This window comes from Amphiura filiformis, chromosome 6 (assembly GCF_039555335.1).
Source record: "Amphiura filiformis chromosome 6, Afil_fr2py, whole genome shotgun sequence".
Classification (NCBI taxonomy): Eukaryota; Metazoa; Echinodermata; class Ophiuroidea; order Amphilepidida; family Amphiuridae; genus Amphiura; species Amphiura filiformis.
In genome coordinates this window covers 38,981,259-39,008,954 of record NC_092633.1, presented here as the reverse complement: position 1 = coordinate 39,008,954, position 27,696 = coordinate 38,981,259, and the positions used below count along the sequence as shown (strand labels likewise).

Genomic DNA, 27,696 nt, shown 5'->3' with positions numbered 1-27,696 from the left:
GTTTGAAGTTTCAAATTGCTGGCCACGGCCGCACACCCGCAATACTGCCCAGATTCCGGCTTTATAGTATAGTTGCCTATGAAGTATGTGTGCCACGCCCTAATTTGCCATGAATAGCTATGAATTATACTATTGACAAAATCCATATCAGCGGCGTAGCCAGGGAAAAAAAGGGGGTGGGTGTCAGATGTCCCCAAGAAGTCGTGCTACCCCCACCCCCCTCTTGCCCCTCCCCTGTGTGATGCTGGCCCCTATATTTTAGATATTTGGCCATTTCTTTACATTTTTAGCCCATTTTGACCGGGTTTTGGCAAATGCTGCCCCCCCCCAACCTCCTCCACCCCTGCCTTGCCCCTTCTCCCACTCCGCCCTCTCCATCTGAACGGTCCTGGCTACGCAACTCAGTGAGTGCGTGTAGGGTCATGACATTCAAAATAAATTTTGCAGTCATTTTCATGACTGTATCATTGACGCCGGGTCCGATGGAAAATCGGGATCAGTTGAAATCATAATATTTTTTATGGTACAACGCAGCAGCGCGGGGAGGCAAAGCCAAAATTTCACATCCATTTGGCCATTTTTGTTCCATTTTTTTAGTCATTTTACGAGTACTCGTACTACTCTTTGAAAACCCCATTTTTGTTTTATCCCTGAAAAGAAAATGTGGGCACTTACTTTCTCTACCCCCGGCTCCCCCTGACTGCGCTGGACTGATCCAACGTTTAATAATAATTTGCGTTTTGCAAGGCGTTCTGAGTTTAATAATAGAGGGAAGCCCTCACAATCCGCAGTATGGAAGCCAATTTATACCATGCATGAGAGACGCGATCAAGCGACGCAAGAAAATGAAAAGGTTATGAACCTGTATTTAATATCGTCTCGCAAACATGCAGTTTATCACGGCTCGAATCTCATAACCCCGTCACTATGTTTACAAACTCGGATTACTTGTTGCAGTGAAACCATAGAACTATACTGAAAGTGGTTTCTTTCCAACCTGGGATAGGGCAACCTGATCTTTCAAAATACTGATAACATTTTTACAACGCTCCTAAATGAGAAGATCAGGAAATTCACACGCACAATTCGAGACAATCGGATTTTGTGAAGCGCACCGTTGCATGGAAAAATAGACTTGTTCAGCAAAATACTTAAGTAAAACGCCGGTTGAAAGTCATTCAGGTAAGTTCACATAATTGCATTGTATTACTTGTATTAGTTGTAGTACGTAAACATAGAGAAGCCGTTGTACTGTTTCATTGGCGTAGTCGTGTATTTAGGTTTAAAAAGCAATTCGTAATTGTTGCTTAAACATGTTAAACTTGACAACGTCACGGGCAACATCAGTATTTCAGTAGCTACCCCGATAGTTGTACAGGTGGGCATATTATTATTAAATATGAGTATGAGCGGTATAAACATGTCAAAAATGATAAACAGGCCTAAAAGTGAAATCCTTCTCAGGCGAGTTGCGTTTTACCATGGCTTAAACGAAAATTGAACTCTTTCTGTTGGAAAAGGTGGTCTGTGTAGGTATTTGGGGTGATGAGGGGGGGGATACTGTAGACCTACATATAGCCGTGAATGTGATAAGCAGACAGCGCTGACCAAGATTATATAAATTAATGATCAAATGTATGAATACGGAAACATTTATAGCATACTAAAATCGCCACACCTCTCGGATGTTGATGAAAGCACTTTTGGCTCTTCAGTCTAGATCTTCGATCTACCCATCACTACATATATAGGCCTATACAACGAAAATAGATGAGTGTTAAACTACACTGATTTTGTATAAATAAAGTAAGGTGGTTTGTACTATATCAAACATTAGTACTAGTATAGGGCTATATGAACAAACCACTGAACAGCAGCAATGAAAAGTTGTCAAAGTGTGCCAACTATTTAATTAGGCCTACTTGATAGTTGTTACTGATTGTGGTGACTCATGGCTAGCAACCACATGCATTTTCTACATACACATGATACATGACATAACGCTTTGAGGGCATATTATTTATCTGAGTAGCCCTACTTCTTCGATCTGCCAGTGTTCGTTTCCTTACTTTATTTCATTCCTTCTTTTTTTTCTCAGTGTATTTTTAATGTCTATTATTTTTTCTTCAATGCCTCATAGTTCAGGGCCGCAGGGCGGTGTTCAGGGATATCTGGGGATATCTCTGGATGGTTCGACTAACAGTCTGGGCAAACAGTGTGCAGATGACAACATAACACGAAAAGAAAGTCCTAACTCCATGTAACCCGTCATACATCTAATTCTAAACCTACGATAATTATGCAACAATGCAATGAAAAACTAAATATTTGCCTAAAACGTCAAGAGTTGATTACTCATTGCATTGTCTGCACGATGGTTCGCTTCATTAGTTAAGGTGGGAATATACCACGCCGTGTCACGCACGCAAAACTTCAGGAACTGTGACATTGTTTTATAGTAAAAAATATCAGAATGATTCCAAATAACTTTCCAAAATAATCATTCCACATAACTTGAATTAAAAAAAAAAACGTTAAAAAAAGACCAGTGAAAGTTGCGGTATGAAAGTAAAGCTGGAATATAAAGTTGATGGGCAATGAATGAAAATTCTATAGAACTGACAAAATAAAGGTGGTTTGGGATAGCTGTCATCCAGTGAATCATTCATTCTTTTATTGGCAAAGTTTGACGATGACTCAACAAAATAACGTTCATACGCATAAAATGACAGGGATCGTGCCCGGCACTGCTTGTTAGGCCTACATAATAATTATGTCTCATGAAAATGTATGATATTTGTAACATACTCCTTAACTTTTGGGCTTCTTCCTGTTTGTTAAGTGTGTTTTTTTTGTTATCATATAGGCCTACGCTCTAAAAATATATAACTCAACACTGAGTAAGGTCACAGCTTAACAGTTGAGTAAATAATTACTCAACATTGAGCTCATATTATTACTAGGTCACAACTCAACAAAGGAGTAAAACAATTACTCAACATTGAGTAATTTTTTTACTCATTTGATGAGTTGTGACCTATATATGGCTCAATGTTGAGTAATTTTTTACCCAACTATTGAGCTGTGACCTTTTACTCAGTGTTGAGTTAAATATTTTTTGCAGTGTATTCATAGTCCTACATGATATTCCTCATATACTAGGCCTGCTATTACTACAATTCAGATCATAAAAATTCCAAATTCTTGTTGCAGGGTTTTATCAACCAATGTTAAGATTCGGATCATTATTTTGATCATATCTTTCGGTCAATGAACGAAAATGGGAGTAAAAGTTTATTCTATACCATGTTCCAAGGTTTGCGATCATAACAACAAGCAAACTGTTTGTAAACACGATAAAGTTACATGGTTTATATTGCAGGTCGACGTGTTAACCCCGGGTGTTAACGTATTAGTTGCATGCACCACCCATTTACTATGTTGTTCAAGTTCAAAACAAAAACTATTAAATTTAGATAATTTTATATTCATATATTCAGACTATTGATAAAGTTTTTAATGAAATCGGTCGTGCCCGACTTGAAATTTTTTCCGAAGTCCTCAATAGCATTTCAGAAATCAAATGAAACTGCGTCTTAATTTATATAAATATTTTTATAATATCATTTTTGTATTTACTATAGCATTTAGCATTTACCTTCATGCTCCAACTTGGAAACCCCTGGTTTTCGCTAATGGCCCAATTGCACATTCCATAGGCGTAGCTGGAAGCAGGATGGTATTACAAAACCCAAGAGGGGTGTCCTCGTGTAAGGTCACGACATACATCAACAGAAAATGTATGACCCGCTCTTTCATGATAAATGATGATAATGAAATGGCCATGATCTCGGCAAGACAAGATTGGTCTTCTTCTATAAAATTCTATATATAGTAGCCATGTATACATGGGGGGGAGGCTTAACAGTAACACAAATGAGCATATGGGTATGTTCCCCCCGGAAAGACCCCCCCCCCCTTTTCTTTTGGATTTCGCAGCTCCGAAAGACCCAGTAAATTGACCAAAATAGAGCTCTAAAAGATCCTTGATTTTGATAATTACAGCTCTAAAAAGACCCCTAAATTGCTCATTCCTCTTATGTTTTTCAGGCGCTTTTCAAACAGAAAGCCTAGAAAGACCCTTGATTTTGACTGTTTGCAGGCTGGCTCTTTTTACTTTTCCGGGTAGCTCCTAAAGACCACCTTTTACCGGTACGCCGCCAGCTCCCAAAGACCCACCACATCAAAATTCCGGGGGCACACACACCCATCAAAAAATTATTTTATAGGTAGGCCTATATGCATAAAAATGAGACTTACCGGGCTTGAGTTTTATACCATCGGAAACCTCGGGTTACATAATGTTTCTGTGCAAAAAAAAAAAAAAAAAAGAAAAAAAAATCTTGCAAATTCGATTTCGCTTGGCAGAAAATATCGCCAAATTTATGTTCTGTAGAACAGAACGAAGTTGGCCTATGGAGCATTGTGCTAATAGTAAAAAACATAATCATGCATAAACTCGCAAACTTAAATCGGAATAAACTGAAATTTACTGCATATAGGCCTACCATAAAAACATGAATCTAGAAAGGAAACGATGTAAATGGATGAAGTGTAAAATCGTGCTGAATTATTGCGGATTGCAGATGTGCGATGCATGATCATCCCCCGGATCATCCATACATTTTAGGAATCTGGAATGAGCGTTTCGACAGTATTTTTTGTGGGACATGAGAGCACATCAGACATATCGAATTGCATTCTGAATACGAAAAATGTCTTTCTGATATCAAATAATTTTCAATTTTTGAAATTCACGCTATAATACAAATTTTATGACAAATTATTAAAATATGATATTTTCACATTTTTGATATATAACAGTCCTCGAAGTAAATTTTATAAATCTAATGATATATTCTTAAAGTGTATGTAGCTGGGAGGAAAAGCCGACGATCAATTGGAAATTTTGACCTTTCATATTGAAGATAATGGATTTTTCCCCCAAAAGACCTATTTTTCTTTAATGTATTGGGAAAAAAATTCATATCTTCAATACATAAGATTTGTAAAGTTTACTTCGAGTACTGTAAAAAAAAAAAAATATCAATTTTTAATCATTTGCCATACAATGTGTATTACATTACGAATTTAAAAAAAATCAAAATTATTTGATATTCGTATTCAGAATGCAATTCGATATGTCTGATGTGCTCTAAGGCCAATTACAATTGATCCTTAGTTTCCTGTTTCCCTCGTGCGTCCAAAATCAAGAATGGAAAAATATTTAATTGTTTTATTTTTATTTAGGTATTTTCATCTTTTAATTGACTTTGTAATTACTTTTATTTGCTAATATCTGTTTTTGATCATCTCAACTTTCATTATGAATATAAAACAAGAACATTGTAGGGTCCCCTACTAATATTAATGTAAAAAATCAATTATAAAGGTAAAATAATTAAATCTGTAGTCTTAGTCAAAATGACCAAATGGACTGTTGATAATAGTCACGACCACATTTTCAAAATAAAGAAAGTAATAGATAATTAATAATTAATAGATAATTAATAATTAATAATTAAAAGTCGCCTCGTCCTTTATTTTCAAACTTGAAACAGGAAACTAAGAATTAATTGTGAAGGGCCTAATGTCCCACAATAAATACTGTCCAAACGTTCATACCCCATCCCTTAATCCGTTTGGTGTTAATTTTTACACTTTCCCACTGCAAAACAGATTGTACCTGTTTGCTGATTGTGACCATGCAATTTTTGCAAGTTACTTAGCCCTATATTTATAATATATGAATCGATTCGATATGGGAATTTACATGGTCTATGCCATCTCCATTATGTTCATGTTGAAGTAATTCTCTTTGCTATCTTTGGGTCATGTTGATGACCCGTTACCATAGCAATTATAAAACCGGCTTGCTTTTAACTACCATATCAATGCTTATAGGCTTACATATAGAAGCGAAATTGTGGCATATAAAGGGGTAAAAGTTGGTCCATCCATATTAAAACTAATGTATTCGCAGGGAACTGGTATTCGTCTTCTGCTTATCATAAGGATTCCGAAAAAGTATAGTTTGACCTATCTGCGACGTAGGTATAATATAAGCAAAAAATGTCAAAGTTAAATTCTGGGCTTCACAGGGGTCCAATTTTGATCAAATTTGTCTCAAATTGTTCCACTTGCAAAAATATTTTAAACAAAGAATAGTTTGCCGTATTTCACGTGTTTCGTTACCGGCACTTCCGATCCGAGTTCAAATCGTAAGAGAGGTCAAGCGTCCGGATATTTTTTAGGAGTGTTATACTAACAACACAAAAAAAAACTCTGTCTCTCACGATCTTGTATATCCAAATGGGTCATTTTATTCACTCCATTTATTACACATTAAAACTTGGCGCTTTTTCTATTCGAACACGCTTGATTTGAAATGAATAAACAAACACCGATGACAGAAATATCTCTGAAAATGAGAAGTCAAAGCCATTGTCAAGGTCATGGTATCTTGTATAACAGGTACAACCAGGTACAAAAAAAAATGTGCGTCATACAATCAGTCACTCCTACATTATACGTCATAATAAATCATGATGGTAATGAACCAAATTGTGCATGCCATTTCATCAAATCACAAACAACCAAAATATTGCCATTTCACCCAATCAGTTTCAACGATTTTCGCACTATAGCTGCATCATGCTGATATGATGGGGCACCATGCCCTCGGAGTGGGGGACTATGGCAACAACAACCACACACATTATTATTGGGGGGGTGAATTTCAGGAGGGATCAATAGATTTTGTAATTTAGAAGTCTCGTAATTTAGGGTTTTTACTGGGGAGTGGGTGAGTTCTGACTGGGGAAGATCTTCTATAGTTCTAGTTATTTTTTGCTCTTAAATGCAAAAAGAGTTCGTTTTATAAAATTTGGAAGAAAATTTTATTCATCATGAACATCAAATAGGCCTAAGGCCCTACGATCAAAGTAAAATCGCGTTCCTACTCAGATGTATCACAGACGCTTGTAAATTTGTATTTTAATAGTGTTTTGTAAAAATATCCATGAAATAAAACGACAATTAAATTTATGTTTATAGTCCCTACTTTGATCTTCAGGAAGAATTGATAACAATATCCCTATTTGTTTCGGGCGTCACATACCCCATGCACGACCCGCGGGAATTGTGGCACAAACTCATTAACATAAATGTTAATTATTATACAAATTGTAATATATAAATTGTGGCCCCAAAAACTCATTAACATACGATAATAATGAATACTATATATAATATGCAATTTTGTCATTTCCAAACAATATTTAGCACATATATGCATATTTATTAAATAGGCATATATAAATTTATACCCGTATCGCCTCTATCCAAAATCCAACATGTCGAAATGATTGTACGTCATTATAGGGCCAAATATAGGGGGTCTATTTTTGGCAAATTAGTAAGCGGCTGTCGTAAGCGTATACCCAGGCGGCGGATGACACGATCGAGCCGGCAACTCTTGAAACCGCCCGGCCGTATGGCATTTTCCATATTCTCAGTTAGTTTTGTGGGGTTCATTATCGAACCCCAACGGTTTTAGCTTGTATTTATATTATTTATCAACATAGGCCTATTTGTTTGTGATATTTCAAGCGTTTTAAAATTTCAAAATAATCCCATTCAATTGCACGGTCGACGATGAAAATTTACTGAATTTAGGGAATGCATGTCATAGGCCTACACCACCTGCGTATACCAAAATACATTAAAGGGGCACTTCAAGATCCACAATTTCATCCCCACTTTAGCCTATACTCCAAAAACGGTAAATACCGTCATACGCCTATAGAGTGTCGGTAAACCGAAGACCTCGAAATTCGAAAACAAAGACCCCCAAAATCGAAGACCCCATTTTGAATGCTTTTTTATGCCTATCAGGCCAGGTTCTGGGGTCCTCGGTTTTGGGGTCCTCGGTTTACCGGTGTCGGTAAAACGAACTTCTCGAAAACGAAGACCCATATATATTGCGCCTGTGTATTACACTTGAGCTTAAAGGGTGGGTGTAGGGGGGTGCATATGAGTTATGAGTAAGGTTCTGGGGAGGTGTGTGGGGGTGGGGGGCGTCTGATATGCATAAAAAAGCATTCAAAATGGGGTCTTCGGTTTACCGACACTCGTATATTTAGAATAATGTTTGTGTGTATAACCTTTCTTGCAGAATTTTTAATTGAAACACATTCTGAGGATGCTAATCACGAAATATAGAAACTATATACCCCTTTTAATTACAAGACGTGGGCACTGCGTGATAGATATAGGCGTAGTCGAGAATATGATAATACTAAATTATATATCTAGGCCTTATTTCCTGTTTGGTTACAGCGTGTATCATAATATCTAGAGTGGCAAGTTTTCCGTGTCACGGAAAAACGGACAAATTCACGGAATTTAAGTAAAAAATGGAAAACACGGAAATTCGCGGAAAACGTGTTTTTTAATGAAGAAAAAATAATGGGACGTGATGTTAAAATAATGAAAATGAAGTATGTCTTCAAAGATATCAAGCTTAAAACAACTAAAAAGATAATGCAAGTAACTTCTTTTTACCCCCAATGTGAACACGGAATTGAAATTACATCACGGAAAATCACGGAATTTAGTATTTAAAACCACGCACAAAAAATAGCGGAATTCGGTGTTTTAAATCACCGTAAACTTGCCATTCTAATCTAGGCTATGGAGGGTCTGTGCAATAATAATAACTCCGGGCCGGGGGGTAATGGGTAATATTTCCAAAATGCTTGCCCCTCCCCCTCTCGGCCTGCCAAAAATCGATAGGCTTATTGCGAGCGTATAGCGAACATGAAAATGTGCACATTTAATCGTTTCCGTCCTGTTTTCATAAGCCTTTTAGAGCTCCCCATGAATGTGTGCCAAAAATCGATTTCCCCCTCTCAACTTGCTAAAATTTGCTTGCCCGTCCATCCTTTTTGGGCTGGCCAAAACTATTAACTTGTTTTTCCCCAATTTTACCCCCATATAATTATTGCACAGCCGGCCCCTGAGCTGTTTAAAGTTGGAAGATGTAATTCAACCAAATCTTAGGTTACTCCTTCATATAATTTGACACGAAATTAGGGTTAAGGTTGGGTTAGTTTAGGGTTAGGATTAGGGTATAGGATTAGGGTTAGCATTAGGGTTAGGATTAGGATTAGGGTTAGGATTAGCTTACACGAAATAATTACATGAAGAAATCGACCAAATCTTATGCGAAAATACGACACGCAAACGCAAATGATTAAAGATCTGTCACATAGACAAGATAACATGTATACACAGAATAGACTAAACAATAATTTACGATTAGGCCTACATTATTCCATTTTCAGTAGATTAATACTACATTTATATCGTAAATATACTGCGCCAATAAAGTATCCTTACACTTGGAAAAATAATCACAATTTCAAAACTGAACACTATTGGGAAAATTTGTTTTTTTAATAGATGTACTATCTTATCCTGCACATTATGACACCACATTGAATCCAATGTGACCTCAAGAAGTAAAGTTATAAGCGATTGAATAGACGAAGGTCCAGTTTTAAAAGTGACAAACTGTCCTATATATACAATACAAGGCGCAAAAAGAATCAAACAAGAGCAACAAAGAGAAAACACAGTTTCTTCAATGAAGCGTTATTTAAAGCAGTTTTTATTTCAGTTTTTACTTCTCTGTACTTTTCATAACTTTCATTTTAATTGTCAGTTCTTTTGTTTCAGTATTCTTTTGTTCCTTTTGTTTTAAATTAAAACCAATCGCATAAATTATCCATTCACCACTCTCAAACCAGATGTCTAGACTGTGGAGTTTTGAATAGGCCAGTTTGTCACTTTTAAAACGGGACCTTCGTCTAATCAAATGCTTGTAACTTTGCTTCTTGAAGTCACATTGGATTCAATGTGGTGTCATAAATTATGTGCAGGATTAGATAGTACATCTATTAAAAAAACTAATTTACACCAATATTGTTCAGTTTGGAAATTGTGATTATTTTTCCAAGTGTAAGGATACTTTATTGGCGCAGTATAGGCCTACATGTAAAGGCCCTATTATGTGACCTATTCCTACAAATCCAGGAACGTGACGGCAAACTATTTTATGAAACAAAATTCTTTTAAAGGTACATACCACATAATGAATGTGTCACATTTCTGAAGTTCTTTTAGTAATATCAATCATGGTTGTTAGTTGTTAAATTATGTTATACTTTGCCAAAGAATTTTTAGTTATTTTCAGATAGGGCGAATGGAACTTTATCTTATGGTTCCCGTCAGCGTCCGCGTCTGAAATTCTTCCCTCGTGGTAAAAAAACTCAATATTTCTTCCATTTTTTGAACCATTGGGGCCCAGTAGCGACATACGAGCACAAGAGCACTGTTGGTACCGTTTCATAGGCTTAGGAAGATTTTCAACATTTAGGGGGCTGAAACTTGTAATTTTTTGTGGGGCCAGACTGGGGGGCGGGAGGGGGGTTTCCCCCTGGCAGTCAGAAAATTTTGCAAAATATAGGTCACAAGGACCCCTTTTCCCTCTATTTTATCACACTTTTTAAAGTTCACCGGATTATTGGGGGGGCTGAAAGGTATTCCAGCCCCCGCACCAAAATTATTGAGGGGACTGAGCTGAGCCCCCCGGTTCCTAAGCCTATGCGTTATATACAGTTTCAACTTCATTGGAGTAAGTTGGGGTGAGGCTGTGGATCACGAAGTGCCCCTTTAATCATATGACTAGATCTAATGTGGTTTATACGTTTTTATAATACGTCAATGAATTGTAATCAGTCAAGTTCTGGGAAACATTTTAAAGTGAAAATGTCTGCCAAAGACATGCATAATTGAAATACATAAGTAGAATTTCGTAGAATTACATGTATGGCAACGATAGAACAGTATAAAGAACTAAGGGTTCTAGTATAAAAGTTGAAAACAGTAACAAAAGGTTAAAGCCATGTCAATTTTTCGAGAACCGTTTTAAAAATCTGGAACGGTTCTTATAATATTTCTAGGAGGGTTCTATACTTTGAACCATGTGTAATGATACAGAACACAAGATTTTTAACAGTGGCGTAACCAGGACTTTTTCAGGAGGGTAGGGCAGCTTCCCCCTTTGCACCATGGGTACACCAGAGGTAAATATTTTCACAGAGCAAAAGACCCGGGCAAAAGAGTGAAAAGATATGTTTGTTTTGTGTTTTGGGGGGTTTGTTTGTTTGTTTGTTGGTATATTTTGGTGTTTGTTTGTTTGTTTTGGTGGGTGTTTATTTGTGTGTTGGGGTGTTTGTTTGTCTGTTTGTTATGAAAATCAGGGATTATATTCACAACCGGGTGAGATTGATATCAATATACAAAGTTTATAGAAAAGACCAACTGCCTATATAATACCATTAATAATAATATTATTTTTCACATAAATGATTCCTATATACATAGCTCTACATTTAAAAAACAGTAGGCCTATGTCCCATTCAAAAGGGTTTGCGATCGCAAGGTGATGTTGCTCCCGAGTTTCAAAAGTTAAAGAATTTAAAAATTGATCCAGGTCATTACTTTATAACTTAATGTCTTTGTTTTTGTTCCACAATCTAGGCCTAATTGCTAACATTAAATTAATACCGGTAGTGATTTTGAAAAGATAAAAAATTAATAGTCATTTTGTTGCGTAATTAATTTGTAAATTGTCTCCTTGATGACGATGTGGCGGCATGCTGCTATGCTTTGAGTTTATAATTGACAGTACATTTACCTTTGAAATGGCAGTGTATTAATTGTCCATGCCAGAGAGATGCAGGCAATATGACAAAATCTGGGAACATGAAGGTTGGCCAAATCGGTTCATACTTTGTAAGATTGATGTACTGGATGACATATTTTCACATGCCAGACTAGACCCACCTGACCCCCTGGGTAGGGAGATATGGGTACCCCTAATTTGGGGCTTTTGACACAGGAAAATTGCTGTGAAAACAGTTGAAAAATGGCAAAGTTTATGAAGTTATTTTTCTATCAGCAACTTCTCGATTGGATTTTATTTTGAAATATTTGTCAAGAGCATAGTGTATTTGTAATATAGAACTTGAAATTGCAATGATTGGGGTCTTGGGTTTTCAGGAGGGGGTCATCAATGTTACCCCTCTTTAGCATTTTTTAAAAATGTAAAAAAAAGGGCAATTTTAAAGCCCTTTTATTAAAATATACATCTTAAATATTGATTTTTTTTAATGTCAACATTTTGAGGCTATATTGGTCTACTCCAAACAATAAATGGTAGATTTGGGCGGTGTAACAAATTTGCATAAAATTGGTGTTTCTAGACAGTATTTTCGCCTAATAAATTTCTTGAAAATGATATTGTGAATAGAAAAATTGGAGTAAACTGAATGTGACAATTCTATTTTTAGTCTTAAAATGCCTAAAATGTTTTCATATGGTGACATTGTTTTAGAATTTTCTATACAGAATCTGCAGAAGTGTTTCTAAACACAAAATAATTCATATTAAGCTATCCGAGTAAAACGCAAAATTATGTAGGCCTATTGTGTCTGCATTTTTTAAATTATATCATATATATTGTTTTTATATATTAATAAAAATTATGCCTAAAAGCCCTCAATGTTATGAGTAAGAAACAGTGCTGTGCGCAGCACATTGAAAATGAAGCTGGAGGGGGGAGGTTGTTCAGTTCCCCCGAATGGAGTCTGATTAGGAGTCGAGTGTAAGGTGCGGGCGAAATCAGTCATTTCGGAAATGACTGATTTCCCCAATGACCAACAAAAGTGGGAGACCGTGGCCCCCTGCCCCCCCCCTTGCGCACGCCACTGGTAAAAAACTAGGATATTATTTGGCTACTAGCTAATAACTAACATAAATCACAAGAGTCTATAAAGGAGTAAGTTAATCAGTACAAATAAATTGGATCACAGTTTACATTCACAAATAATTATTCTAGAAACACTATGCTGCAAGTGCCCAAGAATCTTAGCCATAAAATGTGGCTCCAGTAGGCCTAGCTAATAGCTGGGGCAGAGATGGTCTTTAATTATGATCTTCAATTTCATGCTATACTGCATGCTTGAACTGCAACTGCCTTATAAATACTGAAGTATTCACTAAATCAAACCAGGATTTTTATTCAATTGTCAACTTGTGTGAACTTTATAGCAAGAGCAACATCGGCAAACTGAAACTTGCTGAACTAAAACTTGTGTAATAATTATGAGGTTGAGGTTCTGGGTGCTAAAAATAGGAAAGCCTCCTATATTGCATCACTCAGCAAGTTACTAGCCACATGCTCTTGTAGGAGATGAGTTGTTCTATATTATCATGATTATCAGGATCAGAAATTTCAATTTTTGCAATGTCCAACAAAAAGTGACAGATTTCCATTTGAGATACCCAAATATTGCGAGTATCCTGCTTTATCCTGCTATATTATCTATAGGCTGATTGTGATATTTTGAAACAAAGCAAATAAGTGCACAGCCAATCTACATTGTGACAATTTGTAGATGGCTTAGAGGAATGTAACTTTACACTTTCAGCTCTAAACAAGATCTTCAGATGTCAAGTCAACTCGAAAATAATGTTGACACTTGTTGCTGAAGCAAATGAACCTCAAAATCTACATAAGCATATTTATTCTTATGATACTATTCTTGCATACATAAGATTCTGGCATACAAACTCATTTGATTTTAGTATATACGTGCAACATAGCATTATGCATGAAAGACACACGATATATTTCAGCTTTTTGATGGTTTAATCAAATGTTCTTTAATAGTCTTCAGTATTTGATTAAAATACGATAATTTTGTTTTACTCATTTTGGAGGGAATAAGATATAGAAATATCTCCATTTTAAAGGTTTAGTATTTTTCCATTTATTAGCATGTCCGTATTATCAGCTATAGGTAACTTTAGTCAACTTTATAATGAAGAAATGCCTTAAAAGACACATGCTTCTTTAACGGAGATTTTCAGTTTCGTGATCTTGCTAAAATACCATATAGAAGCACTGAATTTTCTAATTAAACCAAGCAACACTGTCCAAAGATAATCTGATTTGTTTCCCACAGTCTAGGCCTACAGCGTAAGGTTGGTTCATTTGGAGGAAGATGAAAACAAAACAAAATTTGGATGCATATTCTATGTGCTTGTGAATTAATTTAATGAAAATTTTAAAGAAGTTCTGAGGGAGGACAAATGATAGGGGTTGCTTGAATTATTATTTGTTAACTATAATGTTCACTAGAATGAATGAGGTATAATGAGGTAATAATTTTTGTATTACAATTATATTGTATATTACAATCGTTCAAAACAAAGCAAATAAGGGCATGATATACGTTGTGACAATTTGAGAAGGCTCTGATCGTTATCAACATTTCCAAAAGCAGTGTGAACAAACATGGATCTTATTGTAGTGATTCCTCAAAGCAATGTAATGTAAAACATTGCACTTTCAGTTCCATACAATTTCTTATGTGTCAGCTTGAATATCATTTTGACACTTGCCTGTCCTCAGCTAGTACAATTAGGCGTCGAAAAGAACGGTAACATGCAAAGTGTCATCATGATTATGCACTAATAAAAAACTGAATTGCTAGGTCTATAATAACTCATATTTATATGTTAATGCTAAATAATGTTGTATGATCATGATTTAAATCCTAAGGGAGTGCTGCTTACCAAATAATTGTTGATTTATTACTTTTGTTTGAATCTGTTCATAAACGGCTTGTTCAATCAAACTGTTCTTTAAAACTTTAAAATTCCTGAGTGTTTGACCAAGTATTTTAGGTTTTTCTCATTTTAGGTCGAATAAAATCTAGAAACACTTAAATTTTAGTAACATTTTGCTTTTGTTATCTATGTTATTAAAGTTTAAAACCTTACTCAACTTAATAACCAGCTCTAAATAAAGTATGTAGTTGAAATAATCACGTATTTCATTAATATTACAATATTTTCAGCTTTGTAATATTGCTTAAATACCATATAGAAACACTGTATTTTCTAAAAAATGCAACACCGCCCCAAGATATTCTAATTTGTTTCCCACAGCCACATGTTGGGTCACTCTAATGACACAAAAAAAAATTCAAAATTTTGATGTATATTTTTATATTTGCATTTGAATTCATCGACTAAAATTTCAATTTTTAAGACATTTTGAGGGGGGTATGTTTAGACACCCCCCAGAGCCAAATGATAGGGGTTGGTTGCATGTCAATTGTTCCCTGTCATGCCCCGGGTAGCTGTTTCCTACACATACTTAATTTACCTAAATAACTTCAACCACTTGTGAAAAAATGAGAATACAAAATTGTCCTAAATTCAGGAAAAATTCATCCATTTTTAAGGGGGTAGATTGTATCAAAACAAATAAGGGCTATAAACCCTTAACAAGGGGGGTCAGAATCCTGAAAAAGTTTCAGTGAGAATGTTTCATCAAACACCCCTACTACACCAAATATGGGCAATTTCGGTCAACCTTGATGTTCCTGCCACTGCCTGCTTTTCTCCGGCACGATCAATTAAGTGCAGTTAATGTACCGTTAATTGGCAAATTTATATAACACAAACCCATTAAACATAAAGCAATTCGGCTTCATAATAATCAAACAAACTCAATTTGGTCAGCGACCAGGGGCGTAGCAAGAACTTCGGGGGCCCATGGATATAAAGATCCGTGCGGAGCCTTTCACATCTCTTTAATCGGCCCCTTTTCGTTTTGTCGCTTTTGCTCGGGGGCCCCTGAACCCTCGAGGCCCCTGGACTTCGTCCACCCTGTCCATCCGCTTGCTACGTCCATTGGAGGGGGGTTTATAATGGGATGCGCAATGAGGTAGGATGATGTGCAATTTACTTTATCCTAATGATATACGTTTGCATTACGATGCGTGATGATAGGTTTCCATAATTATTAATTACACTGATTACTTTGATTTTATGGTCAAGATAATGAATACATAAATTAACTGGCTTTATCTGGGACCCGGAATATATCTGGCATCAGTGATCGGCTTTGTAGGCCTACTTGGCTCTATTGGATCTCGGAAATTTCAGTTGGCCTTGTTGACCGGGGATTTTTGTTAATCATACATCTGAGGTTTTAGAGATGGAAATAATTATATGAGTGTTGCGCCGGTGTGTTGCGTAAAGATTCTTCAAACATTCAAAATGCAGTTCCCAGTGGATTTCATGCAGTGAAATTAAAATTTAACACATAAACCGGACACGTCAAATTCACCAAGAAAGTACATCAATGGACAATGAAAGTCAGAGATAAACGACTAAATCGCTTCTGACGTCAGGGCAAAGGCGCACCGTGATTGGTTGCCGACATGCGCAATACAACATTTTGTCAGAATTTCAGACGCGAACTATAGTCTTTTTATCTCTGTCTTTCATTATAGTTTAACTGCGGCGTTTTGTCGTTGCCGGCACAGACGCAACGGCAAATTTTTAGTAGCGACTAAAATATTTCAGCAGCGTCTTCTCAGTAGACGTTAAGTATATGGCCACGCGTTTTGAACTCGCCACCCAAATACGGTGGTGGTGTTACGTATTTTCAAATTATGATCTGTTCAATTCAACATACCTCGGCTAAACAAAAAGATTATGTCATGGTTTTGGTCTCATTTGAAAGCTAAATAATACCACTAAATAACCTGTAAATATGAAGAATATAGCTTCTCAACCAACGAAGCTGTGGTTGATTGAATTGCGAGCAGTCAGGGTGGTGGGGGGGGGGAGCGGAGGGGGTGGAAGCGGTACACACAAACTCTATGGGAACGTGACGTTTCACGTGTGTAACTTGAATAAATTCACTGCTACAGGGGCTATAAACTTGGTTTTGGTCTTAATTTACAGCTAAACAATTCTGCTAATTGTTTTTAATCATTTTGAACTCTTCATGATTGGTTTAGTTTATAAAATTCTAACTTTTACGTACAAAACCACCCGTTTTCATATTAAACACTGTGGTAAGTAATGCGGATGTCGTCAAAATGTAAAAGTTGCTGTAAAATTTTTATTACTTATCCTATCATAGTCAAAGTATACATTTTCTGATAGGAAATTTGATGAGGAATCTAAATATGGACTTACTTTTTCTGTATGGGTTAGGGGTAAAATGCTGCAGTTCAAAATATGATAAATTGTAAAAATTCTAACATACTTTTGGACACCCTGTATTCCGAGATTACCAAACAGCTGTGATTTTTTTTTTTTTTTTGTCAATAGGCTTCCCCTAACCTCTAACCAAATAGATGTTGTTTACTTTCAGTTTATTACTGCAAGTTAGTAATAAGCAATGCATTAAGTAACCCTTTTGTATCCGGAATTTTTATTCCACCCTGTATAATTTCAAGGTCACCCTGTATAATGAGTTGAAATATGTATTGTTACATTCCTTATGCCTTCAGCTTTCCAAAAATGTATACTTTTGCTAGTTTAGGGTTGGTAATTGTGGAGATATTTTAATTTGAAACTCGATTGGTGTAAAAATTCATATATTTGTGATGTAACGCTATGGGTGGCGAGTTCAAAACACATGGCCATATATATTTCATTCAGGGACGTGTTTGAAAAACGGCACAGCGCATTAGTATACTATTAAAAAGTAAAAAATACTTCACATCGGGTTTCGAACTAGAGTGACAGGCGACGATGCCTACTGTGCCACGGCGACGTCAAATGCAGCAGCGTCTTCCCCTGCTGAAGACGTTAATTTAAATAAGACGAACACAGAAACTGATCATTTGAGCGGAAACAACGGAAGGTCGCAGAGGACATCGAAAATCGCTTCGAAGTCCAGAAAACGCGACGTCTGACGTGACGGAAGAACGCCCGGAAAAACGTTATCTGGCCTGGCCTAGCATTCATGAGACTTAATACATTTCCATATTTAACATGTTTAAACATGTAAAATGGCATGTTCCATGATGTCCGTATTCAACAAGTTTAACATTGACATATTTTGACAGACAAGCAAAACAAAAGTTGAATACCTTGTAGGCCTATTATTAGTATTAGTACCGGTATAATATATTTATTTCAAACATGCATATTTCAAACATGCATGCAAGAATGCATGAATTAAAAAAGTTGAAACAGAAACTAGCGTATGTTTTGCAAAGTGTTCTTTTTTCAGCAGCGAACCTCGGACGTTACGCCATGATCCAAATCAGAAAGTATAATTTTCTTCCCATAAACATGATACACGCCAATGATTCGACCGTAGAATATGAATGTAAATGAATGTGTCACAGTCATGTCACGTACTTAGCGTGAACTCCAAACCCTTTGAGAATCAGAGACCCTTAATATGAATTTGACTGTGCATGCAAAAATCTGATCTTTTTCCGAAATTCAATGTGTCGGCATTCTTGTTTTGTGATATTATCATGATCATTATTACGAGCAGAATATTATGTTTATTTTTCCTTTCCTTGTATCCTTCAGACGGACGCTGGAGACAACTTGCCACCACATCTCTCTTGAGTCTTACACAACCGAAAATGATTGACCAGAAAAAGTCAGGAATGTTCACCAAACTGTATTATCTATTGCTTCTAACGGCATTAAATCCTGTCAAAAATATCGCCATTGTGGAGGCGCAACCTGATCCTTGCAATACGTTGGTAGAGACTTATGGTATCGATGCGGACGTTGTTCTTGGATTTATTGGTAGTAAGCGTCTCAGTTCAAGCAATGATCTTTGTGATCTCAGTGACGTCCGCAGTGATCAGCTATACGAAGCGGCTAGAATAATGGTGGATCATCTACCGTCATCTGTGCGTCTGCCGAACATAACTATTGGTAAGTAGGATTATTATATTATAATACAGAGTATAATTCGGTTCATACACCACTGAAAGTATATATATCATCTATCATCTATCACCTCTGGTTCCGGAGGGGCGTAAAGGAGTCTATTCACATCAGGACTAATAAAAGTGACTTGAACCGGGACCAGGGCCGCCACAGACTTTCTGGAGCTTGCAACTCCCTACTGCGTCAGTGTCAGACACGTGATCTACGCCACAGTCTCACGGTCTCTGACAGTAGTAAGCAGTCCATCAACCAGTGTGAACAAGGAATAATTATAGTGTTACATTCCAAAAGCTCTCAGGTGAGCAAAATTTGAGTAAATGTTCAACTTTCTTCATCATCATCTATCATGTCCGATGCGAACACAAGGACGTTTTATTTTATTCTCTATCTTAGCTGCAATACCTGCCTTTCATCTTCCAATTTTATGAGAAAAACAAGTCTGAGAAAATCTTGAGGAAAAAAAACTCCAGTGTTTCCAGCAAATTATAGTACCTACAGATACTTTCATATCTCGTTCACCATTAATATAATTATAACATAGCCTATAGCGGGGCCTATAGAATGTTTTATTTTTAAATCAGAAGTGTCGGGTTGACAGTACTGTAAATAAAAACCTATCATAGACTTTGCATTCATTCGATCATTGCAAATGTTTTCCCTATCGTAGGTATCGAGTTTTACTATGATTGTGGACCATCTTCACTGGTTACCAGCGCCTCTTTACAATATGCAGTTTCCTCGCAAGACCAATGTAGAATGAGTGATCCGTTGAAACCAGGTGAGCTGCCTTCTTCCTCTTCAACTTTCTCGTCCTTCTTCTCTTCCCTCCTCAAATAGTTCGCAATAATTCGCAATGCTGATTAGCGTAAAAATTAAATGAACGGTTATCTTAACTGGATATAAAGATGTTACATCTTGTAACAATATAAGAATAATGACTCTATACGGTGACAGGTCAAAAATTATTTTATTCGCTCAAATCGTCACCCTGCTACGATAATTTGCCAAGGCCATTTTTTTTAACATATAATTTTATTCACCAATCTTTGCACAAGATCAAATGATAATGAGACGAATCAAAAGGATAGACAAGAAATGAAGAGGGTGGTGTTGCGTAACTGATGAATGCTAGTTGAACCACATTTTGTACTTGGGCAATTAACGTAGCAGGATGACGAAATATCATCGGCAGAAGTTTAACATAAAGTGTGTCCGGCCATATGCATCTGGCCTTAAACCAAAACATTGGCCAAATTAGTCTAGAACTTAAGCTGTAAGCTAATACAGTATTGGGTGTTTTTTTACCGTAATGATAACCATGAACAAGATTGATATACCTATATACGATAACGTTATGTTGGTACTTTTCTTTTGGGCATATTTAGGTGTAATTGGTCCTGTCATGGATTCATTGGTGCCACTAGCTTCGTCGGTCTTAAGTGCTGTAAGCATACCATTGGTATCGCCGACTGCGGCTACTGTTACGTCCCATAAGCGTACAGAGTCAGCTCCAGAGAACGTCTTTCGAACACTACCTTCGACTTCACATCAGGCAGAGGTAAAAATGTTAACAACAACATAACGTCTTGTGAGGACGTCCAACTGAATTAACATTAAGATGAAAGATGAAAGTATTTTAAATTAAACTTCAACACTACTTGTTTATTTCGCTTTTAATACCGGGAGCGCTTTTGAGGAACTTCCTCGTCACCAGCCAATGTTGTTAGCTCTGATGTTCCTCCTGGGAAAGCCGCTGGCTCCAAATCGGCCGTTCAAGAACATGTGAAAGTGAGTAAGAACACGCACAAAATAGACTAGGATAGCGTAAAAGTAGTGGGAAAGAAGCAAAGGAATTCCCCAGGAGGATCCAGATCAAGAAGCAAGGACCTTCACTGATCAAGACACAGTATTGGAACTAGATCCTGTGTGTGACAACCTGATCAAACCCAGCGACACCTTACCAGGGGCAGGACTTTTTCTGACTTCGGTGACGTCATCGAGTGTGATGTTACCTGATCAGATTAGTCTCTAGCCGTTTCCCAAGAAGAGCTTACAACATCGGCTGATGACGGGGAAGTTCCTCGAAAACGCTCTCGGTAAGCGAAATAAACAAGTAGTGTTGAAGTTTACCTGCTGGTGGGTCCTGGGTGTGCACCTTTGTTTCCAATGGACATTTTATTGTGAAATGTCATTGTACAAGGAATACATAAAAAAAATTCTACATAGCCCCCGAATGAAAAGTATTTAATTATCTTTGTAATCACTCAAAAAGCATTTTGTGTGAATTTTACATCCGAACTAGAGGCTATTAAATTTTTACGAGCCTTATTATTTTACATGTAAAGCCTATGGGGGTGACGATTAGAAATGGACGGCAATATTGAAAAACCCTCATTTGGGGTCATTTTAGACACTAAAATGCCCATAAAAAAGAATAGCCTCTAGTCCGGATGTAAAATTCACACACAATGCTACCTGAGTGAGTACAAACATGATTAAGTAAATTTCATTCGGGGCTATAGCAAAACAAAAATGTCCTATACCTTCATGGTTATGAAACAAAGGTGTGTGTCTCACTTATGACTAATTCAGGTTCCTTAACCTCACTTAGTTCTTTCTTACTTCCATCAGGTCTTGGTCGACTTGGTGGAATATTTTGGCTGGAGCTACTTCACACTCATTGCAACACGTGGAAAGTACGGTATAGGTGGTGCCAATGAAACCCGTCGACTGGCAGAAGAAAAAGGAATCTGCGCCTCTCAAACTATCTTGCTGAATGACTCGGAGAATTCTCGCGGGACATACGATGATGTTGTTACCGATTTACTTGGCAATCCTGAAGCGAAAGGTATGAATATATTCCATTGAAATAAATTTCATTCATTCAGTAATTTTATCCTTTGTCTATACGTTTATCGGTCATTTCATTTCTCATTGCACGTATAGAAACTGGACAGTATATATGTGAAATGTTGTGCCTTGAGAAGGTTTTAGTAATATTTGTATAAGATGTTCACACTCGTATGCTCGTAGAGACCAGCAAAGAGGCAAAATTGGTATATGATTCTGTTAAATTCATGTTGAGAAACAATAGTGACTGATCATGCATAATTTAATCTTTGGTATAAAAGTAGTAAGTCATCAAGAGCAAAATAAGGAATTGCTTTCTAATTATCAAATGTAATGAAAACCTAGAACGCAAGTGCTGAACATTATATTACCGATTCTTTCCCGTTTCATTTCAGGCGTAGTCCTGTGGTGCTCGACCAATAATATCATCGGTCTTTTAGAAGCCATCGAACGTAACAATGGTGAAGCCTTGAATCTGATATTATTGACATCTGAGAGTGCCTTGTCCAACGTCACCTTATTGGATTCCTATCCGAAAGCAGCTCGTGGACTTATCGGGGTCAGACCGTTTGATTCAACTAACACTGCCGCCTTTGACTACCTTCGGCAATACTCCACTGCAACCTTTGATAATCTATATGTTATTCCCGTTCTTGACGCGGTGTTAGCTTATAGCCACGCGCTTGCAGATATACACCAAGAAAGATGTAGCGGTACCGCTGGAATGTGCACTGCAATGACAGAGTTGTCTTCCCAAGAAATGTTCAATGCTTTAGAAAAGACCACATTCACCGGCATTGGAGGCGAGGAATTTGCCTTTGACAGTAATGGAGAACCAATCCGTTTTACACTGGAAATCTTGCAGTACCAGAATGACACAAGTGGCACAGCAGGAGGACAGGGCTATTCCACACAACAGGTATACTTTATACAACATTCTTGGATATTCATTATGAAGATTGTGCTTTCGTTCACAATTTTCGGTTGGTTATACTAGAATCTTCGTCAATCGTCAGCAGAATGGTCCAGTTCGTTGATCGACTTGGCGAGTTGTAGCTAATTGTGACATCAAACACAGATTAACTTTCATGTTAGTTCTATGATGTTTGTTGGTTTATGAAATAGCTTACCATTAAAGAACTGTTTTTTGGTAATGTTCACACATTTCCTCCTCTATCTCGTACCGATTCTTTCAATAGGGCATGCAGGTCTCCCATGTGTACATTCCAATATGTTATTTCTGTAATCTGTCTTGTTTTTATCACACCTAAATCCTCTTGAAGATTCTCTCCCCTTCTTGTTACGTACCCAAGCCTTTTCGTGTTCTTGGTGGTCAATATACTGGTCTTCCCGCTCGAGTCCTACGATTTAATTATTTTTTACTCCATCTGTTACATGTACGACGTATACTTCCTTTATATTTTCCCGTTAACGTAACTTCAGTTTATATACATAGCTATGTTTCTGTGAACATGGGAATATTAATTGTGTTATGAGGCTTTCGTTGATAATAATTAATTACATTATTCTGTATTTTTCCTTTAGATTGGTGTATGGAAACCAACTAGCGGATTGGTACTTTTGGGGACATTTGAGCATTACTCTCAAAATGGCTTAGTAGACGTAACACCTTCTTCAATCTGTGGCAATCTTTGCTCAATATGTGATCAATCTATTCCCCCCAGACAAGAAGGAGGTGGTAATATGCCATACAAGAACAGAGGCGACCGCTATATACGTGTTCCTGGCGATCTTGATATTCCATCGATACTGTCCCTCAGTGATCCGGGATATTTTGGCCATGATGGACTTTTATGTGGAAAAATCCGAGAAAAAGAGGTTCTCAACACTCTGGCTTTATCATATGCCATGGATAAAGTAAATGCCGATCCAGACGTCTTCCCTGGAATCAAACTGGGTGTAACGATTATGGATTCTTGCAGTCAGGCGGTAATTGCTACTCGTCAATTAGCGGGAGTTCTTGGGCAGACTGTAGCCAGTTTGGAATCTACCGGCCCAACAGTGGGAATTCTGGGTCCTGGTACTGATGAAGTTGCAAAACAAGTGGTCGATGAGATAACTGCTCCTTCAGGATTAACAACGGTAAGATTTATGGAGTTTTTATGTTTTTTTTAAAGTAACATTTTGTCGTACTAATCAGGAATGACTGATATCTTTACTTACATGACTTATCTCCCACAAGCATGACAAGGTTTTAAGAATCTAGTATAAAAATTAATTTTGTCCCCTTTTCTAAACCACATTCAGATGTTGAGCCTTTACCTATACAAGCAAAATGTTTTCCGCACTTACACAGTACACACACAATAGCGACATTGCTTCAAATGAAATCATCTGTATTATGGCTTCATAAATCGAGGGCTATAATTAACCGTCCATTTGTTGGCGAAAGGAGTAACGTGTAATTGAGAAAACAAATGGACATAGCTAGTTCTGGCTCTAAGCCCTCGAAATTATATATTGAAAACGATACTTCAGTTACTCCTATTTTAAACTTGCTCATTTTTGCCTCCGCAGGTTAGTTATGGCAACGCCCCGTCAGCGATTCAGTCTTCAAACTTCTTCCAGACATCCCCATCTTTAGATGCACAAGTTCGGGTTATTGCTCGCCTTCTCGCCGATTTGGATTGGTATTACACCGGTATCGTGTACTCCTCCTCAACATACGGTAAAACAGGATACGATGCATTCATTACGGTGGCTAACGAATATGGGATATGCATCGGATTAGCCAAAGAAATACCGGCGAATGCCATGCAGCCAGATTATGACGTCATTATTACAGATTTATTTAAGTCCCAGGACCTGAACATTATCGTGACCTTTGTTAGCGAATACGAAGCCAGGAGACTTCTGATAACTGAACATCTGTTCGGGTTCGATCGTTTTTCTTGGGTAGGGACAGAAACGTGGACAGCAGATGCCGAGTTATTCGAGGGATTTGAGAATTCTGCTCATGGAAGTTTAATTGTTGCACCAGCGATTGGCGATCTAACTGAATTGCAAGCGTATCTTTCTGCTATGCCCGTGCAAGACGTTCTTGCTAGTAACCCGTGGATAACACCAGCGTTGCGCAACATCTTCCCGTGTGACAACACTACAGGACAGCAACATGGTGATTATGATCAACTCAATATGGATTGTGTTGATTTAGGGCTATCTGGTCTTGGTACTCTCATTACATTAGGAGAATATAGTAGCGACATCGGACACATCATCAACGCGTTCTATGCTCTTGCTTACGGAGCAGATCGTCTCCGTCAGTTGAAATGTGTGAATGAAAGCCAACCGTTGTGCATGGAGTTTCTGGAGACCTTCCTCAGTCAGGAATTATTCGAAATTGTAGCCAATGTTAATTTTGATACTAATGGTCAGGAGTTCAGCTTCAGTAATAAAACTGGACCCTCCGAGTTCACGGTGCAAAATTTCCAGCAGGTTGATTCAAACTTGCAACTGATGGAGGTATGTGGAAACCATTTTATCATATTAACCCCATTTTTATATGCCATGTATGTGCTGCACTTTGGCAACCCCCGGCAAAGGCGCATTGTTGGCACTACCACAGGGGCGTACCGGGCCAACAGAGCCAAGGGTGGAAAATTTAAAAATTGTTCCGCTAATCCACACATTACTAAACTGACTCTACTGGGTCAAATGCGCGCGAAGCTCGCCAAAATTGCCAATTTAAACATAAAGTGGGTCAAAACTAGGACAATTTGTAGCCGAAAACCGTACCAAAGGAAGATTCACATTGCAACTTTTGGTCAATTTTGTCCCGGTATTTCGAGCCAGGGCCGGGAATCTTGCCCCCTATCCTCCCCTCTGGTTCGCATGCCTTTGCACTACTACCTTTCTTATAGTGTCCCTGATTTGTTAATTACATGATATAATCATCTCTGAGTAACCAATCAAAATAGAGCTTTCAGATCTCGTGGCAACCTACTGACTATTATCTTACCATAACTGTCACTGGCTCAATACATGGCATATTATAATAGTCGTCTTTGTAACCAATCAAAATTGTTCTTGTGTCCATAGGGTAACATACACATATAGGAAATACCGTATATACGGTAGATTATATCTTTAAAGTCTTTATATACAAGACTTAGTCAAAATGTTTGAAGTGTTTTGGGAAGCTTCGGGATCTTTTGCGAAGCCCTATCATTGACCTCGTTCATACTCATGAACAATGTTAACAGAATGCTGATTTTGAAGAAAAAATACTTTAACAATTTCATAAAGACCTATTATAATAAATGTTGATAATTTTTGTTTCTAGATTGGATCATGGATGAAGGCTAACTTGACCCTTGACTTGGACTTGATCGTTCTTGCAAGTACAGCAGCTGCAGGTCCACAACGAGATCCATTGCGATGTGATCTATGTTTTGGTAATGACGAAGAAGAGGAGCCACCTGAGATTCTGGACTGGGAATTAGAAGGCATATGGGTAACCATTATTCTCGCTATATCGGCTGTATGTCTCTTTCTAATCTTCTGCACCGTCTGTGCATTTGTATACAACTACGATCATCCTGTTGTTACATCGGCTTCGCTTACTCTTAGTCTCTGGCTGCTGCTGGGGTGTGCAATGATGTACTGCATGAATCTAGTATATTTATTACATGCCAATACTACAATCTGTGCAATACGAAGAGTGGGCACAGCTCTTTCATACGCGGTGACATATGCAGCAATGTCCGTGAAGAGCATTCGTGTGAATAGACTAGTCCGTGGCAAACCTGGTGATTCGATGAGTTTCACAAGTTATTGGTCGGAGACGATCCTATTTTGCGTGTTTGTATCTGCGCAATTTTTCATCGCAGGTGCATGGCTTCTGTTGCAAAGACCAAATGCGAATACAATACCGGGGGCACTTATTGAGTGCGAAGGACAAGAAAATTTGTGGACTTGTGATTATACTCATCTTGAATTTATCATATCTTTAAGTTATGTTTACGCCTTGGTACTATTCACATTCGTTACATCAATTGGCGCAGTGAAATTCCTTACTATCTGAATGAAGGAAATTTCTGCATTTAAGCAGCATCGCCAACATGGCCATTCTCATCTCCTGGGCTTGCGTCTACACACTGGCAGCAGATGTAACCATTGCAATTCCAGCTCTTTGCATTGGAACTACGGCGGACGCAACTATTATTTTGGCCGCCATGTTCCTACCCAAATGTGGATATATTGGAAAGCCATTGATGACTATTTTGAATTTTCAGCCAGAAAACCCCAAAACAGGTAGGTCAGAAATAACAGAACCGACTTCTTGAGCACACGCACCCCCACATCACAAACAGATCACATCCGGACACTTAGAAGGCCTAAGATCAACAGAACCACACGCGAATATGCATATAATAACATTTTTGAAAACATTTGGTCAACACCTCAAGTTTTCAAAATTGAATTTAAACATATCTCGGCGCAAACCCGTCAGCGGTTTCTACCCGATGTTATAGTTTCGTTGCCGTGATATGAAAAAAAAAAAAAAACATTAAACAAGAAAATTTAAGAGTTCACTGGATAGATAATTTTGTTCTGCGCATTTTGATACCTTATTCCTGTCACAATGCCACTAAATTTCTTCAATTTGTATCCATTTAATTGACAAAAGGTACCGTTCACGGATGACGACAATGATGAATATGACGCAAAGCCTCCTAAGCAGAGATTGGTTGTGATCATAGACCCTTGGGTCTGTGTTGTGATCATAACATCTTTTCCATTGGTTCTACAGAGAATCACAAAATAAATCTATGCTGCATATTCCATTTTATTCTGGCATTCCGGTCTCATTCTATGAGCATTTCTATATATTTCAGTTCCCATAGGCCACTGCGTTGAATTTTCAATCCGGATTGGAAAAAAATACTAAGTTCTCTCTTGAAG

General features: G+C 37.5%; 1 protein-coding gene across 1 annotated transcript; it reads left to right on the top strand.

The window, feature by feature from the left end:
* Nucleotides 1-802: 802 nt before the first annotated feature.
* LOC140155403 (metabotropic glutamate receptor 3-like) lies at nucleotides 803-26,976 on the top strand. Its single transcript, XM_072178248.1, has 9 exons — nucleotides 803-1,182; nucleotides 18,550-18,906; nucleotides 19,589-19,699; nucleotides 20,307-20,479; nucleotides 21,553-21,769; nucleotides 22,167-22,690; nucleotides 23,317-23,874; nucleotides 24,310-25,254; nucleotides 26,075-26,976. The coding sequence occupies exons 2-9, from the start codon at nucleotides 18,606-18,608 to the stop codon at nucleotides 26,813-26,815; spliced, it is 3,570 nt and encodes a 1,189-aa protein (XP_072034349.1). The 5' UTR covers nucleotides 803-1,182; nucleotides 18,550-18,605; the 3' UTR covers nucleotides 26,816-26,976.
* The last annotated feature ends 720 nt before the right edge of the window (nucleotides 26,977-27,696 follow it).